Source organism: Dermochelys coriacea, chromosome 3 (genome assembly GCF_009764565.3).
Source record: "Dermochelys coriacea isolate rDerCor1 chromosome 3, rDerCor1.pri.v4, whole genome shotgun sequence".
NCBI lineage: Eukaryota > Metazoa > Chordata > Testudines > Dermochelyidae > Dermochelys > Dermochelys coriacea.
In genome coordinates, this window is record NC_050070.1 from 63,195,091 (window position 1) to 63,212,844 (window position 17,754).

A 17,754-nucleotide genomic window follows, 5' to 3' on the forward strand; every position below is an offset into this window, starting at 1 on the left:
AGTGTGTTGTCCATGCCTAAGAGGCAGGAAGCCTTATATCTGGCTTCCTGTACGTCAACATGCTTGATCCTAGCCATGTGTCCTGTGACTATAGCTCCAAGTTTTAAAGGGCCTAAGAGTTGTAACAGGGACACTGGTATATGTGCACATGCCCATGACGTAGTGCCCTGTTTCAGTACAGTACAGAGAACCCATTATTTCACAGAAGCAGCAAGTGTTTGTTACTCCCTAGAAACTATACATTTGCAGACATCCTTGTTCTAGAATTCTTTGCTTTCTTCTTCGATTGATTGCTCATGTGCATTTCAATAGGGGTGTGTGCATGCCTTGTGCATGATCATTAGAAGGTTTTTCCCCTAGCGGTACTCATTGGGTCGGCTGTGGAACCCCTGCAGTGGCACCTTCATGGCAGTGTATACATGTCCCTGCCAACCCACCACCTGCTCAGTTCCTTCTTACTGCCCGTGACGGTCATTGTGTTTGCAAGTGCCTAGCTAGTGGTTCCCTTTTTCTTAATTGTAAATAGTTTCATAGATATGTAGTTACAGTAGGTTGTAGTTTTATAGGTAATTAAGCTTACTTTGGGGAGTCCCCCCCCAATTTTCCCCAGGAACCAGGGCATGCCTCAGTCGCATGGGTTTAAGATAAGCGAGAGGTGTGCGAAACCTATGCCCAGAGGCGATCTGCATGCTGCTTGTCTTAAGTGCCTAGGAGAAGGTCATCAGACAGACAAATGCTCAGTTTGCAGGAGCTTTAGACCAAGGACTAAGAGAGAGCGGGATTATCGTTTGAAGCCCCTCCTAATAGTCGGTCCTCCGCCCTCAGCCGGTACTGGAAACGGCACTTGCATCATTGGTACGCAGCGCCCTGATCTCGGTGTGGAATGCCTGGCACCAAGAAAGGACTCTTCCAAAGAGCATCAGCACTGCTCCTTGGCTTGTAAAGCCAATTCTCACAGTCCCCGGTGCTGTATAGGAAGAAGGGAGACGGGTTGTTCCTCTGTCAAGAAGCCGTGAGGAGATTCCAGCGGGCTGTGTCCCATGTTGGAACACCCATGGCCTGGCCCCCAAGACTCGGCACTGTTGACTCCGGTCTGACCTGAGGTCCATTGAATCCGGTACCAATGGACTCCCCAACTTGGGAGGAATTGGAGGAAGAACTCTATCTCCCCTCCATGCCAGAAATCTTCAAGGCAGTGTGGGATCTTATTGCCATAACGCATGACAGCACAGTCCCTGACCCTGCAGATGGGAACACCGGCACTGCTCCAAATGTTGGCCAAAATTCAGGCACCATCAGCGGCACCGATGAAGGCATTGTCCGGGGCATCTATGGCCGCACTACATGTGGCACTGTCTCTGGCACCCTTTGCGGCACCGATGGTGGCACCGCCTCCTGTTCACCATCAGGGCAAGCCCATGAGGTTACAGCACTATTCCCCATCACCCCGGTACCGCTTCCTGGCACGTGGTCGGGCTAAGAGTACTCTTCCAAGTCGAAGATTGAATCTTCTGTCTCCCGACGCAGCAGGTACTGCTCACGGCCCCAGCACCGCAGACTCGTGGGCTCATTGGCACTGATGGTGTCCAGGCCACTCCAGTGGCAGGGCCCAGTACAATGGCCCTTTTGGACTTCTTGGGCCTATCAGGTTCAGGGACAGGGCTCCACGGCTGCAAAGGTGGCATCCGCACTGTGTGCTCCCCCCTCAGTGACGTCTGTGTCATGCCACACCCTCAGGGCTCTGGAGGACCCCACATGGGACAAGGATTCTGGGCCTTCACACCTGGGCACAGCATCTGAGCCAGCGCCACCAGTGATATTGGAGCCACCTCCAGTCATGGGGCAGGCCGACGCACCCGACCCAGCCTCTAGGGAACCAGAAGGTCAGGAAGACCCAGTTCCTACAGCAGGCAGGAAATCCTTTTTCTTGGTCCATGTCCCCTATTTCAAGGCTGGGATCAGGAGGATCAAGCGCTGTTATGGAAACCCTATGCTACCAGAAGGTTCGTTTTGCACAAGGGGAAATCTCCACTCGTCTGTTTTCCTGCTCGCTGGATAAGCCACTGCCGGGCACCACCACCACCCTCCCGGCGATAGACACCAGGAGGCACCAGAACCATCTTAGGAAGGTGGCCCTAAACCTAAACCTCCAGGCGGAGGAGGTCACAGAGGAGTCAGACCTGATGGTGGACATCCTTGCCCTGGAGGTTCCATCTAAGGTGGCCTTGCCCCGATAAGAACTATCCAGAACACCACTAAGGTGCTCTAGCAGACCCCAGCCTCGATACCACCCACCGCTAAAAGGGCGGAGAGGAGATGCTTTGTGCCTCAGAAAGGGTATGAACACCTATTTGCCCACCCCCAACCAGGGACTCTAGTGGTTGATGCAGCAAATCATAAGGAGCAGCAGGGGCAGCTTTGGAGGTCCCTCTCCAAAGTCACAGGATGCTAAGAAGCTGGACCTTTTCGGCTGGAAGGTCTACTCGATTCGGGGGGCTTCAGCTTTGAGTTGCCAACCAGCAAGCTGTACTCAGACGCTATGCTTTCAATTCCTCGAGTGCACTGGCAAAGTTTCAGGAGTTGCTTCCTGGCTGATTTGTACAAGGAGTTTAATGCGCTTCTAGAAGAAGGCAGAGTGGTCTCAAGAACCTCCCTTCAGGCTGCATTAGACTTGATGGCTTGGACTGTGGCCATCGCCATTACAATGAGACGCAGCGTGAGGCTGCAGGTGTTGAGTATACCACCAGAGATCAAGAACTCTATCCAGGACCTGCCCTTTGACTGTGCAGGCTTGTTTGCCCAAAATTCAGACTCTCGCATGCACAGTCTTAAGGACTAGCAGATGACCCTAAAATCTTTGGGGATCCACACGCCTGCACCCAAGAAAGAGCCATTCAAGCCTTAGCCTCCTTCCTACTTCTACTCCGGGCTCCCAAGGCAGGACTCGTCCAGGAGATGGGGCAGGAATAATAGAAGGTGCTCTTTGCAGTCCTCCTCAGGCCAAGGCCAGGATTCTTCCAAACAGCCTGTTGGCCCGAAGCCTAACTTTTGAAGATGCTCCCGAGGACGGAGCACCAGTACCGAGCTTGGATCCTTATCCCCTTTTTGTAAATCGACTGTCCCACTTCTACCGTGCTTGGTCCCAGATTACATCAGATCATTGGGCTATGAGCATGGTGGATGTGGGATATTCTGTCCAATTCTGTTCCCTCCCATCCTCCTTCCCCATCTCTCTTCAGGGACCCTTCTCATGAGCAACTCCTCCTGCAGGAGGTGCAATCGTTCCTCACTCTAGGGGCAATAGAGGAGGTTCCTCAGGAGTTCAGGGGCAAGGGGTTCTCCCGCTATTTCCTCATCCCTAAGGCCAAGGGTGGGCTCCGGTCTATCCTGGATCTGTGAGACCTCAACAGATTCATATAGAAAGCGAAGTTTTGCATGGTCTCCCTTGTCTCCATCATTCCTTCCTTGGATCTGGGGCCTGGTACGCCGCCCTCGACTTGAAAGATGCATATTTTCATATCTCCTTTATCCTGGCCCACAGATGGTTCCTTTGCTTTGTGGTCAGCGGCCAACACTACCAGTTCAGAGTGCTCCTGTTTGGGCTTTCGGCGGCCCCCCCCAGGTATTCACGAAGTGTATGGTGGTTGTGGCAGCCTTCCTCTGCAAACATCAGGTGCAAGTTTTCCCATACCTAGATGACTGGCTCATCAAGGCCAAGTTATAAGCGCAGGTTGTGGAACATGTGTCTCTAGCTCGGGCCACCTTCCTCAGGCTGGGCCTCATACTGAACATGCACAAATCCACCCTAGCCTCAATGCAGAGAATAGAATTCATAGGGGCTCTCTTGGGCTCCACACAAGCCAGGGCATTCCTGCCCAAGCCATGCTTCTAAGCCCTCAGGGACATCATCAAGAACCTCCTCCAGTTCCCCACAACAATGGGCAGAAATTGCATGCAACTGTGGGGGCATATGGCAGCTGGCACATACATGGTCCAGCACGCCAGATTGCATCTTCGGCCCCTCCAGGCATGGTTGGTGCAGGTGTACAGGCCCAGCAGGGAACCACTGGACAGAATAGTTACCCTCCCTCTTCACGTTCTCAAGTCTCTCCGCTGGTGGCTAGAGTCACAAGTGGTCTGTGTGGGAGCACCCTTTGCCAAACCTCAAACTATGCTATCGCTGGTCACGGACGCTTCAGCTCTGGGTTGGGGAGCGAACCTGGGCAATATCAGAACCAAGGCCTATGGTCCCAGGCAGAACTATTGCTACACATCAATGTAAGGGAGCTGAGGGTAGTTTGTTTGGCGTGCTAAGTGTTCCAGGTTCACCTTCAGGGCACCTGTGTTTTGGTGCTGATGGACAACACCACAGCGATGTTCTATATAAACAAACAAGGTGGTGCTCGCTCCTCTCTCCTGTGCCAGGAAGCCCTCAGGCTGTGGGACTTTTGCATTGCCCACTTGTACATCTAGAGGTCTCACACCTTCCAGGAGTGCAAAACGAGCTAGCTGATCGCCTCAGCTGCTCGTTCCACAGTCACGAATGGTCCTTCAGGGTGGACATTGCGCTCCCAATTTTCAAGAGGTTGGGCTTTCCCCACATAGACCTGTTTGCGATGCAGAGCAACAAGAAGTACCAGAGATTCTGCTCCTTTCTGAACCACAGCCCAGGCTCTGTCGCAGACTCCTTTCATGGACGCATCACCAGCTGTACGTGTCACCTGCTGTATGCGTTCCTGCCCTTCCCTCTCATACACAAAGTCCTCCTCAAGGCATGCTGGGACAGGGCTTCCTTGATCCTCATAGCACTAGCGTGGCCCTGCCAGCACAGATTCACCATGCTGTCGAACCTATCAGTGGACAGACCAGTAACCCTTCCCATGTGCCCGACTCTCATTACACAGGACCATGTCCACCTTCAACATCCTAACCTGGAGTTGCTCCTCCTCATGGCGTGGAAACTCCATGGTTGAACTTGTTAGAGCTCCAGTGTTTGGATTCAGTTAGGGAAGTTCTGTGGGGCAGTAGGAAACCCTCCACTCGTGCCTTTTACCTGGCAAAGTGGAAGCAGTTTTCCATCTTGTCTTTGCAGTTGGGCAGCCCTCCGCAGCAAGCATCAATTCCCCTTGTTTTGGACTACGTACTAAGCAGCAGGGGTTGGCAATATCAAAGTGTACCTGGCTGCCAGTTCAGCCTTCCATCTGCTGGGGCATCGGATAGGTCAGTATCCGGGAATCCATGGTGGGACGGTTTCTCAAGGGCTTGGACAGGCTTTATCCCCAAGTGCAGCAGTCCGTTCCCCAGTGGGACCTCAACCTGGCCCTGTCCACGCTTATGTGGCCCCCTTTTGAGCCCATAGTGACCTGCCCTGTGTCCTACTTTTCCTGGAAGGTGGCCTTTCTGGTGGCCACAACCTCGGTCAGAAGAGGCTCAGAGCGCTGACTTTGGATCCCCCATACGGTCTTTTATAAAGACATGGTGCAGCTACGCCCTCACCCCGTGTTTTTACCAAAGGTTGTCTCCCAGTTTCATGTGAACCAGGACATATTTTTACCTGTGTTCTTCCCTAAGCCACATGCCAGTAACAGAGAGCGAATGCTCCATTCCCTGGACGTCAGGCATTCCCTAGCCTTCTACATTAAGCGCACAAAGCTGTTTTGTAAGTCACCACAGCTCTTCATTGCAATTGCAGAGGGAATGAAGGGGCTTCTCATCTTGTTCCAGAGCATTTCGTTGTGGATCGCGTCCTGCATCAGAACGTGCTACGAGCTAGCTAAGATTCCAGCCCCGCTGTTGACGGCGCACTCCACGAGAGCGCAGGTTTCGTCTGCCACATTCCTTTCAGAGGTCCCTATCCAGGACATATGCAAGACAGCAACGTGGTCTTCCATCCACACCTTAATGTCGCACTACACCATCACTCAACAGGCGAGGGCCGATGCAACCTTGGGCAGGGCTGCCCTGCATTCAGCAACCAGATGAACTCCAACCCCTCATCCGGGGAAACTGCTTGGGAGTCACCTATTGGAATGCACGTGAGCAATCACTCAAAGAAGAAAAAATGGTTACCTACCTCTTGTAACTGTTCTTCGAGATGTGTTGCTCATGACCATTCCAAATCCCACCTGTTTTCCCCTCTGTTGGAGACTTCTGGCAAGAAGGAACTGAGCAGACTGCAGGTTGACAGGGACCTATATACACCGCCATGAAGGCGCCACTCCAGGGGGCTCCACAGCTGACATGACAGGTAATGCTAGGGAAAAAACCTTCTGAGATCATGCTTGTAGCACATGCACACACCTATTGGAATGGACATGAGTAACACACCTCAAAGAACAACAATTAAGAGAGGTAGGTAACAGTTTTCTCTCACAAAAAAATAATGGTTGGGGCTTTAGTAATTATTCAAGGTCATAGAAGTCACATAAGTTACAGTGAGAATGAGACATTTTATATTTAGTCTGTATGGGCTACAGATACCCTTCTGACACACCATTTAAATTCAGAATGTATAGGATTGGACTTTGTGTTAATAATTATTGCTACTTAATCATTAAAAGTAGCATTAGGACTTAAATTTTCAATTTCACTATTTAAAATGAAGTCATTTAAGTAAGATTTGTTAAATAAGAAATCTCAAACTCTAGGAATTACTTGACATAACTAAAGCTTATGGTGAGGGCTGGGAAAAAGGATTAAAATTGTTAGTGCTTTGGAGACAAGCAGCCACATGTCAGGAATTTTTCTTTGCAATGGCTGACTAGTTAATCTACATTTTGAGATGTTGTTTCTAGTTGGGAACTTTGTACAGTATCAGTGATTTAAAAACATAGCATCAACAATTCTCTAGTTTCACAAAGTTGTAATCCACTGGAGGCCTCTCTTAAACCAACTTAAACAACTGGTTTGATTTGACTTTGCACTTGCTGACTACTGTCCTGTGAGGAACTCGGAGTGTGAAATTATGCTAAATAATAATTCAGAAAAAGTTGCTGCCTAATCTCGTTGCTTTAATTTTTTTTCAGGTTTCAGGGCTAGATTTAGTTCTGAAATATGTTGTCATCTGGGCCCTAAGGCACTTATGGTGGAAAGTTTACCTGAAAGGGGTTGTCAGTGCATTCCCGGACAGTCTACATCAGCAGGGTTCTTGTGGAATCCCAGCCATAACTGAAAGATATACTGTGGGAGGCTAAATGTGCACTTACTGTCTGCCCTGCTCAGGGCAAGTCCCTCTTCTGACAGTGGCAAATCAGGCATTTAGTTTGTAGAAAGTGCTGTTGACTCTGTCAGAATAAAAGCAAAGAATTTGCATCACTGCTGCTTTTTCTTAATGTAATGTTTTACTAATCTTAAGAATTAGGTTTCTCATGAGATAAATACTTCATCTCTTGTTTGTATGCAGTGAAGAAAACTGTCCCTTGATTCTAAAATTGGTGTTGTTCAGGTCCATTCATAGGTGTTATAGTAATTCAAATAATAATTAATAATAAGCAGGATGTTGGTTTCTGATCAAAGATTACTCATTATTCAGCCTGAGAATAGCAAAAAGGTAAGATAAAAATGTTATAAATATTGATGGCAAGAGAAATACTTTCACTTGACTAATTAAGCTATAACTATATTTTATCCTATGAGTTGCTTGTCACAGCAAATACTTACAAACATACATGTGTTTGTACAGAAAGCATATTACCCAGATTTAAAGCCCATCCCTTAGTTGTTTGTAAGTTTAATTGTACAGTTTATTCTTTGTGAGCGATATTTATATAACTGAAATTGCAGCTTTTGTACACATTAGTATTTGAATGATTTGCCAAATCTAATGAAAGCTTGGAGTGATATATATCTTCTAAACCTTGTATCAGATACAACCTTGTGTATATTTAGAAAATTTCAGTCTCAAAGCTGATTATTTTTCTAATGCTTATTGTTGTTCTATGACATAGGAAATTGTCTTCAAATCATAATTCCCCCCCCCCCCCCCCAAAAGAATATATTTTTGTTTTACTTTTTATTTCATGGTTTTGTGGTTAGGTTTTAAGATGGTTTCTTTATACTATTAGTATGATCCTTTTTTTTTAACGTAATCTGACTCTTTGAAGAAATGAAGATACTGTTCAGTTATTCAGTATAAATTCTACTATATCAATAAATTAGCAGAAGACTGTTGTGTGGTAGAAGGTATTCAAAAGCTGAGTTTTTTAGTGTATGTATTTTGTATTAAATATTTGCTGCTACTTTATAAATCACAAAAACATTTAAAAATACTGTTTATTTTCCCAGGCACCATGACTTCAGGAAGCACATGTTTTCCTTCTACATTATCCTAGCCATGGATGCTTTCAAGCACTAGAGATTAGATTGGGTGGATTTTATCTGTTCCAGAATTTTGAGTAATATGGGCTTACTCCAAAAATCATTCAAGCCAATGGAACAACTCCCAGTTTACTTCACTGGTCTTTGGATTAGACCCTACATAAGATTATCTGGTTGTTCTAAATGTGTTGATTTGTACTGAAAGGTCTGTTTTAGTAGACTGTTAAATCCAGACAAGGATTGAATCATCTCAGTGTTTTCTAATTGTGGGCACCCAATTCTCCCAGCACCACCACAGACACAGTGGTTAAAACTGCAAGCTTTGGGCATGAAGTGAGGTTGAGAATGTTCAGGTGAACTTTGGTCATTGACAGAAGGTGAGATCATTTAGCATTTTCAAGTGTGCTTCTTAGATAGTATAGTTATGCAATACATAACCCTGAAGAGTTGTGTTGTTTACATAATTGATTGCACATCATTTCTAAAGATGTTATTTTTTAAATCCTTCCAGTCTCTAGGCTGCTTATAGCATTGGTCAAAAAAGTGCCAACAACATCCTTAGTGTTCCTTGTCATTCTCTCTTTTTGATTTGGCAGTACCAAAAAAATTGTAAACTAAGCTGAAGCCTTGTGGATCTGTTGGTTAATAGTATCAGAGGGGTAGCCGTGTTCGTCTGCATCCACAAAAACAACGAAGAGTCCGGTGGCACGTTAGACTAACAGATTTATTTGGGCATAAGCTTTTGTGGGTAAAAACTCACTTCAGATGCATGGAGTGAAAAATTAGTTTGCAAATGAGTTGTAGCTCAGCAGTTTCCCTTTGAAGTCTGTTTTTGAAGTTTTTTTGTTGAAGAATGGTACTTTTAAATTTGTTATTGACTGTCCAGGGAGATTGAAGGGTTCTCCTACTGGCTTTTGTATGTTACCATTCCTGATGTCTGATTTGTGTCCATTTATTCTTTTACGTAGAGACTGTCCGGTTTGGCCAATGTACATGGCAGAGGGGCATTGCTGGCACATGATGGCATATATCACATTAGTAGATGTGCTGGTGAATGAGCCCCTGATGGTGTGGCTGATGTGGTTGGGTCCTCTGATAATGTTGCTAGAGTACATATGGACAGAGTAGGCAACGGGGTTTGTTATAGGGATTGGTTCCTGGGTTAGTGTTTCTGTGGTGTGTAGTTGCTGTTGAATATTTGCTTCAGGTTGGAGGGCTGTCTGTAAACGAGGACTGGCCTGCCTCCCAAGGTCTGTGAGAGGGAGGGATCATTTTCCAGGATAGGTTGTAGATCGTTGATGATGTGCTGGAGAGGTTTTAGCTGGGGGCTGTACCTGGCCAGTGTATGGCCAGTGGTGTTCTGTTATTTTCCTTGGTGGATCTGTCCTGTAGTAGGTGACTTATGGGTACCCATCATGCTCTGTCAATCTGTTTCCTCACTTCCCCAGGTGGGTATTGTAGTTTTAAGAATGCTTGATAAAGATCTTGTAGGTGTTTGTCTCTAAGGGATTGGAGCAAATGTGGTTGTATCTTAGGCCTTGGCTGTAGACAATGGATCGTGTGATGTGTATTGGATGGAAGTTGGAGGCATGTAGGTAAGAATAGCGGTCAGTAGGTTTCCGGTATAGGATGGTGTTTGTGACCATCACTTATTTGCATTGCAGTGTCCAGGAAGTGGATCTTGTGTGGTTAATGTGGCTCTGGACTCAAATGGTCAAGATAATTGTGATTTTTGTTTTTAACCTTATCTGTTAACACAAAGAGGAAGAAAATAGTTCACAGGTTGATTGTGCTCTTCAGTAAGAAATTATGGGCTCAATTCTTCTGTCCACTGAGCATTGCTGAAAAGTGGGGACAGCCAAATACTAGCATTGGGCACTTGCAATTTGCTATACATTTGTGTAGAGACACTTCTGGAGAGAGTGCAGTTGTGCACCCGCAAATGTCAGCTATATGAGTGCTTAACAGTGTGAGCGAATGTTGACACCTGCACTGAAATGAGCACCCCTGAGCAGGAGGGAAAGCACTAGAGGTAGGAGAAGGAGATGAGGTGGTCAAAGCAGTGCCCAAATGCAATTCTGTGAAGGCAAACTCCATGGAAAGGATTTTCATTTGTCTACTCTATTTGGGAGTAGTGGTTTTCTCAAGTGTGCTGCAGAGCTGCACTTTGAAGAACCTGAGAGCCGGGGTAGCCCTGAGGGCCAGCCGCTAATACCAAAATGCGTCTAAGTATTCTAAGGGAATTATATCTATTGCTCACAGGCAGCTGTTCAATGCTTATGACGTACAATAGCCATTGTGCTTTTGCTGGCCCACCAACTTGAAGTTCCCACTCCCCTCAGCTTACTTCATCTTATTGGATTGTGACAAATGGAACAACAAGCTTAGCAACCATGATTGTGCACTCTCATTGCAACCACCAAAGGCACCCTCCTAGTATTGAACCCGGTAGTTCCAATGCAGGTATCGGAGGATCAGAATTACATATGCCTTGGCGAGAAGCTACTATTCTCTGCCATTTCACACTGCTTTTAAGGTTTCGTGATAAATCAATGCCTATAATCTATAAAATGACATTATAGTTGTACCACTTGTGCTATTAGAGTTAAGTTTGTCACTGTTTCCATTGTAAACTCCTATTTTGGGTTTAATAAAAAGTACACTCCAGGCTACTACTAGTCTTACAAGGGCAGCACTCTGGAACTATTTTTTTTAAAGTAGACTGCCACTTTTGAGCCAGGAGTGTGGAATATTAAAATTTTGATGCTTCAGATTACTGTTAGAGTTATAGAAATGCAAAAAGGCTTTGAGTTGAAATCTTGCAGCCCATTAATACACTCCTGGCTGTTTTAGGAAAAACTTTTAAAATGATTGAGTTGTTTAAACTAAGATCAGCGTGGTGGGGCAGTGCCCCACCCCCATGCCAGATTGGGCTACAACAGGCCAGAGTGGCTGCGCAAGGTGGCGGCCAATCAGGGAGGGCCTGTTAGAGAGCCAATCAGGGCCAGTATGACAGCCAGCCAATCAGGGCTAGGCTAGGTCCTATATAAAGGCTGCCCAGAAAGGGAGCAGGCAGTTTCTCCCAGACCTTCAGGGGGTGAAGGTCTGTCTCCTGTGTGAGAAGACTAGCACCAGGGACAGCGCAAGCAGGGGTGGGGGGGGAAGGAGGGGAGCAGAAGGGAACTCCTGTCCAGTACCGGGCTGCGGGCCCTGAGAAAAAGGCCTAGCCAGTGCAAAAGGGCCGAAGGGGAAATGGCCCAGGGAGAGAGATGGACAAAGGGAGAGAAGGAGGGCAAGCAGGAAAGCTGCCACCAAAAGGTCCCTGGGTTGGGACCCAGAGTAGAAGGCGGGCCTGGGTCCCCCCTCCCTTCCCCCTTGCACTTCCACCTGGCCATTTGGAGTGGCCATCACAGACTGCACCAGACCCCTGCCAAAAGGGGTTAGACTTTGGGGTGTGATTGGCCATTGTGGCTGGGGCGAAGAGAAGAACTGCTGATAACACCAAACCCCCAGAAAGGGTTGAGAGTGGAGCAGTGGGCACTGCCGGAGGGCAGTGTCCTGAAGAGGATGCCGCAAGCTGGGAGTAATGTGGGTCGAGACGTCAATCTAGGGCGAGAGATGGACGGGACACCACCGGCAGAGGGCACTCCGTGTGAACTGAGCTAATTCTCAAGTGAACAGCAGGAGGCACTGTGGTGGTGAGTCCCAACCCCATCACAATCAGTTTTGTACATGGGTGCTTAATTTAATCTCCTCCCTCAATGGAAATTGCATAGGAGTTTGAAATTTTCAGGTCTAGTCTTTCGTGGATCTATTAACAAATTGTGCATAAGGAAGGATTATTCCTGAGTACAGAGAGTAATATGCATCTATACATAATTCCTGTCACACAGGTAATGTAGTCTGTGGGTTAGTGGGAAAAGAGATTGATCTTCCAGATCAGTAAAAGTTTTTTTTTTTTTTTTATAATTATAATGTATCAATAAACAGCAATCTGAGCAGCACTTACATAACGTGTCATGATGGTATCAGGCTAGAGTCAAAAATCTATTTTTATAGAAAGGTATCTGTATGTGTGTTTGGCTTTTTTTTTTTTTCATTTACACTAGAACTGGTTGAAAATTTTGATGAATAGAGCAACATTTTTATGATTAAACAGTATCTAGAAGAAAGGGGTCCTAATCCTTACCTGGGTCTCTGGATAATGAGGAGACTGTGTGGACCAGCTAAGGAGGGAATTATGTGAGGGGAGGAGGGTGTTGTGGGAAAAACTCAGGAAGCCTTTTCTTGATATTCAGCCTATACTTTGTGTCCTAATTTCATCCTGTTATTTTGGGTGGAATAAATTAAATTATTCTCCCTACGTGGCATTTCCACTCTGAGATATCTGTAGATGTTTGTCCTCTTCCCCTATAATAGTAATTACTAAGTCAAACTACACTTATTTAAATGTTAGTACTTTCCTTATTAGTCATGACTCCAGTTTAACAGTAATCCCTGGAGTCAGTGGATGTAAAAGGGCTATTAACCTTTATGACTCTGAACCAAGTGATGTAGTCTAGTTTAAAAATATTTTAATTATATTCATTATAATTATGGCAATTCATAGTATTGAAATTGTGTTATCCTGGATAATTGCTTAATGGCATTTTCTTAGTTTAATGTAAGTGTTTTTTCTTAATTTAGCAATAAGTATTGATGAGCCTACTGTGAGGACAGTCTGAACTGCTGATGATTGTGTTACATAAAACATAGGAACGTTGAAGCCTTTTAAGATCTATTATCAAATCCAAGACTAATTAGTACTTCCCATGAATATAAAATTTATCTTATTGTTATGATGCTTTGTTTTATTACCAGTAAAGAACATTTATGTATGATAATACTTGGCACTATATCTTACAAAAGAGAATTTTGTCTTTACAAGAGTGAATGAGGAAGACGCACATTGGTGAACATTTTACTTGCAATAAAACAAACAGATAATTAGAATACTAAAGACAATGAAAATTACCCTCTTGCTGGGTATGCAATTACATATAATGGGGAAAAAAGGACAAATATTACTTTCATGCTCAATTGAGAATTGGGCATATAGGGAGAAAAAGACTTCTGATTGTATTTTGTCACATTATGTCCACATTATTATTATTATTTTATTATTTTATTATTACTATTATTTATTTTTTGGTCCCAGTTACAGGACAAACTACTTCATCTTGTAATCATTGCATAACCATATTAGTGTAAATACTTTTGCCAAACCACAAACTTACCTGATTTTATATTTAATACTGCGCAGGCATTGTCTCATATCCAGAATACTTAACATATAAATAAAAAGATACATTGACGTATATTACATTGCAAACTCAATACAAAGCAAAATGATCGAGAATCCTGGTTTCTATATAATAACATTCTTTCTAATTGAATAATTATGTAAAGATTTTAAAATTCTCTGCACTGGGTTGTAAGTTACCAGTTCACAAACACAGTGGAAATGCACTGATGGTCATTTGTCAGGCACCATTTTACCTAAGCCATGGTAGCCACCTGGAGTGACAGGTGGCATTTTACATCCTAACATTTTTAAATGATCATTTTCTTGAGCCAACATGAAGAGTGTGTATAAGGCACAAGTCAATGTCTCCATGTTATAAATACTCTTCAGAACACTTGTATGCAGTAACATGGTTTCCATGATACTGTAGAGAGAGACTGAGGGGACAGTCCCTGCCCCAAGTAGCTTGAAATCTAAGGGACCAACTCTACATTTAAGTCAACAGGACTTGGAGGCTCTCAATAACTCGCAGGAAGTGGTCCAAAACTTGCAAGATCACAATCCAAATGCTAATCTTACCTCTCAGGCCTAGTCTTCTACATTGTTCTCTGCTGCTTTCGCTCTACCAGTGATGCCAGCCTTGACATTCTAGTCCTCTACCTTCTTTCTAGCTGCCCTTACGCTTGGAATATTTTCCTGTTCGGTTCATTCAGATAAATCTCTTATAACAGGCCTACAATTTTTTTTTTAATATTAGCGACTATAAAATATTTTATAAACTCTAGTAATTTAACCACCAGGACATGTACACAACTAGTTTAGTAACTGCATGATTTTGAAGATATTTCTTCCTTCCTCATATCCTCTTCCTACTATTCATTATCTCCACAGATCACATCACATCTGACATTTAGATTGTTTACTCTTCTATCAGGGAGCTTGTCTTTCCATTTGTGCTGTGCACACCTATGGGTGCTTTCAGATACAGGGATAGATGACATGGGGCAAGGTGGAGCGAGAGAGGTTTTACATAAATGAGATTATGAGGTTGTTTGAGTTGTAATGTATCTGCCATGTTTCCTTTTTTACCCTTTTAATAGGTTGGCATGAAATCCATGATGGAGAAACTATAATGGAAAAGATTTAAATAGCTGAACAGTAAGTTACATGTAATGTACATTAATATTGCTCATCTCTCTGTCACTGCAATAGGAATATTTTGTGGCAGAGCTGACCAAACTTTCAATGAAGCATATGCACTTGGAACATAACATTTTAAAAACCAAACAGTATATCATTCAGGGACCAATCTCCGAATAGTTTGTATATTGTACTATGTGCAAAGTTAGGCTTTATGGCAGCAGATAGTGCTAATTTGCATAACTCCCCATGAACAGTATAAATGTGTGACACCATTGTCACTGGAAACTAACATCCACATGTACAGTAACCTCTTCCATGCTGTATTGCCATATAAAACATACGGATCAGAGGCCTCCTCACAGGGAGTTTCTCTCAAATACAATACCCAAGAAATCAAGTGACCATATTTTTCAAAATAAAAAATGGAGACACTTTTTTGTGGGTCACAATATAACAATACAGAAGACAAAAGCCTTTTAAAAAAAGGATGCTGATGTCACATCAGCTGCTGAATCAACAAACGCACCTCTTTCTCAAGTGGAGGATTTTTTTCCTTAGGAACACTGTTTTGAATGAAGAAAAGGAGTACTTGTGGCACCTTAGAGACTAACAAATTTATTTGAGCATAAGCTTTCGTGAGCTACAGCTCACTTCTGAGCTGTAGCTCACGAAAGCTTATGCTCAAATAAATTTGTTAGTCTCTAAGGTGCCACAAGTACTCCTTTTCTTTTTGCGAATACAGACTAACACGGCTGCTACTCTGAAACCTGTTTTGAATGAGTTTATCTCAAAATACTGAACAAGTCTCATTGGTCCCTTCCGGCCTTGGAATCTGTGATCACCACCTCTATAACACCAGCCATAAAACTTCCCTCCAAATAATTCCTAGATTAAGTACATCTTTTAGAAAAATATCCAATCTTGATTGAAAAATAGTCAGTGATGGAGAACCCACCATGACTGTTCAAATGGTAAATTGTTGAAATGGTCAATTACTCTTACTGTTAAAAATGTACACCTTGTGACTCTTCATGTTGAACAAGAGAACAGCTTTGATAATGTCTGTACTAATTTGATTTTTCACTCCAAACGCTATTTGGTACACTGAACACATCTTTCACTGGACTGTTTGTTCTGGTATATAGAGGAAATTCTACTCAGAACAGCAATATATATTGAATACCCATTAAAAAAAGTTTTGATTGATGAAAATGAAAAGCCAGGACATTTCCGGGGGTCGAGAAGTCCATGGCACACTGACATTTTATGGAAAAACTGGGACTGTCTCAGTAAAACCATTACTTTACAATATCTTTGTAATGCTAAATATCTTTCTCATGATTAAGGATATGATCTGATCACATAGGTTACGTGACTTTAACAGATCGCTGTGGCTTTTTCAGCTCCGGCTGTCAGCCCCCTTGGGTGCAGCAGGACACAGAGGGAGCACTACCTCCACCCGGCCTGTAGGTCAGTCAACATCAACACCTTCCTGCCAAGTGCTGGCTCCTCCCGCAGAGACTAATGCAGGCGCCTTCCATGGGGGCCCATTCCTTAGTTCCTGCCCTGGGCCCCAGCATGTCTAATGACAGCCCTGAGCAACAATAACTAAAGTTGTTACATATGGCCTTTGTGGAATTTCACATAAAAGTCACCCATCTTTTAAAAGTGATTAATTTGAAGTAAGACTAGGAGAACAACAGCAGATCTACCAAGTGCAAATCAGCTTAGAAAGTTTTACTTACCCCAAGTGTTTGACTGTGTTGTATTGAAGAATTAAAGGAAAAGTTGCAGTCCTATTAAGGAATTAGCATTGTGTCAGATGAAACTACCACTGCTGAAGATAGGTATGTGCTTAACATTCTTGCTGTCCCTGTTCCAACAAGCAGTGATGATGCAGACACTTCAGATGCAGGTGAAGACAAGTTGGATTTTTTTTATTACATTGTGACATTTTGGAAGCAGTCAATTTTAAAATAGTCAGCAATGCAATAAGGGAAACTGCTGAAAAATTCGCAATACCATTTGATTGCATTACTGCATTTGTTACTGATAATGCCACGTACATGGGGAAAGTTTGGGATTGAGGTTTGAAATCTTTGTTTTTAAATGCTATGTACCTTACATGCCTGGCACATTTGCTTAATCTTGTGGGTAATCTGTGGAGGAAGATACTTTTGAAAGTAAACTAATTCATTGTGGCTGTAAAACGTGCTTTCACTGCCTGTCCTGCCAGAAAAGCCCAGTTACACATTTCTAATGGAAAGAGGGAAAAGTCCTTCCATCCCACCAACCTCCATAATAACCAGACAGAACAGCTGCTTCAATGCAGCTGAACATATTGAGGATTTATTTTCAATTTTTTACAGAGGAGACTGTTCGTAGTAGTAGTTCAAGTGTTCAAGAGATTATTGATTTTTGCCAGTCTGAAGCAGTTATTGAAGATCTCCAGGCTCTAAAAGAGTTCACAGCCCAAATCATGAACACACTTACTGTTTATGAAGAGCCCACAGTTGTAAACAATATGCAAGTAATAAATGACGTGCATGATTTTGCTTTGTGAGCAGAGAGCTCGTCTGGAATTATGTTGTTTGCAGGAACCCAAAGACTCATGTTACCTTGACAACCATGGGTAGACAACAGTTCTGCTGTATTTCCCTCTCTGGGTTCCATTGTATTTCCTCACAGAGATTCAGTAGTTTCTGGCAGGTTGATATATTTCAAATATTATTCCCCTGTGCAGAGCTGGCCTGAACACTTTTGGTTGTGCCTCAAAAATCCAAGGACCTATGGCCATGAGTGTCATGTGTCTCAGAGTCCAAATTTTAAACCCTTTCGAAAAAATCACAGTTTGCACATGGTTAGTAGAGACTAGTACTGGCCATGCTCATTCCAGCGGTTGCAGAGGTTAAGCAGGATTTTCCCTGCAATTGCTGCTGTGCCACCAGTCACAGGAATTGAAATCGGGGAGATTGTATTTCCTGTGGTCTCAATGGTACCTCTGCTTTCCC

General features: G+C 44.0%; 1 protein-coding gene across 5 annotated transcripts in view; it reads left to right on the plus strand.

Moving 5' to 3' along the window:
• Window positions 1–17,754, plus strand: part of BCKDHB (branched chain keto acid dehydrogenase E1 subunit beta) — a 321,362-nt gene that overhangs the window by 129,953 nt on the left and 173,655 nt on the right. Inside the window, exon 9 of one of the 5 annotated variants that reach the window (XM_043510555.1) lies at window positions 7,026–7,259. The exons of 3 other annotated variants lie outside the window; for them this stretch is intronic. In XM_043510555.1, the coding sequence (XP_043366490.1) occupies window positions 7,026–7,193 (168 nt within the window). In that variant the 3' untranslated portion in view covers window positions 7,194–7,259. Of the gene's footprint in view, window positions 1–7,025; window positions 7,260–14,700; window positions 14,759–17,754 lie in introns of those variants that run through there. One more of the 5 variants, XM_038397169.2, reaches the window with a different exon arrangement.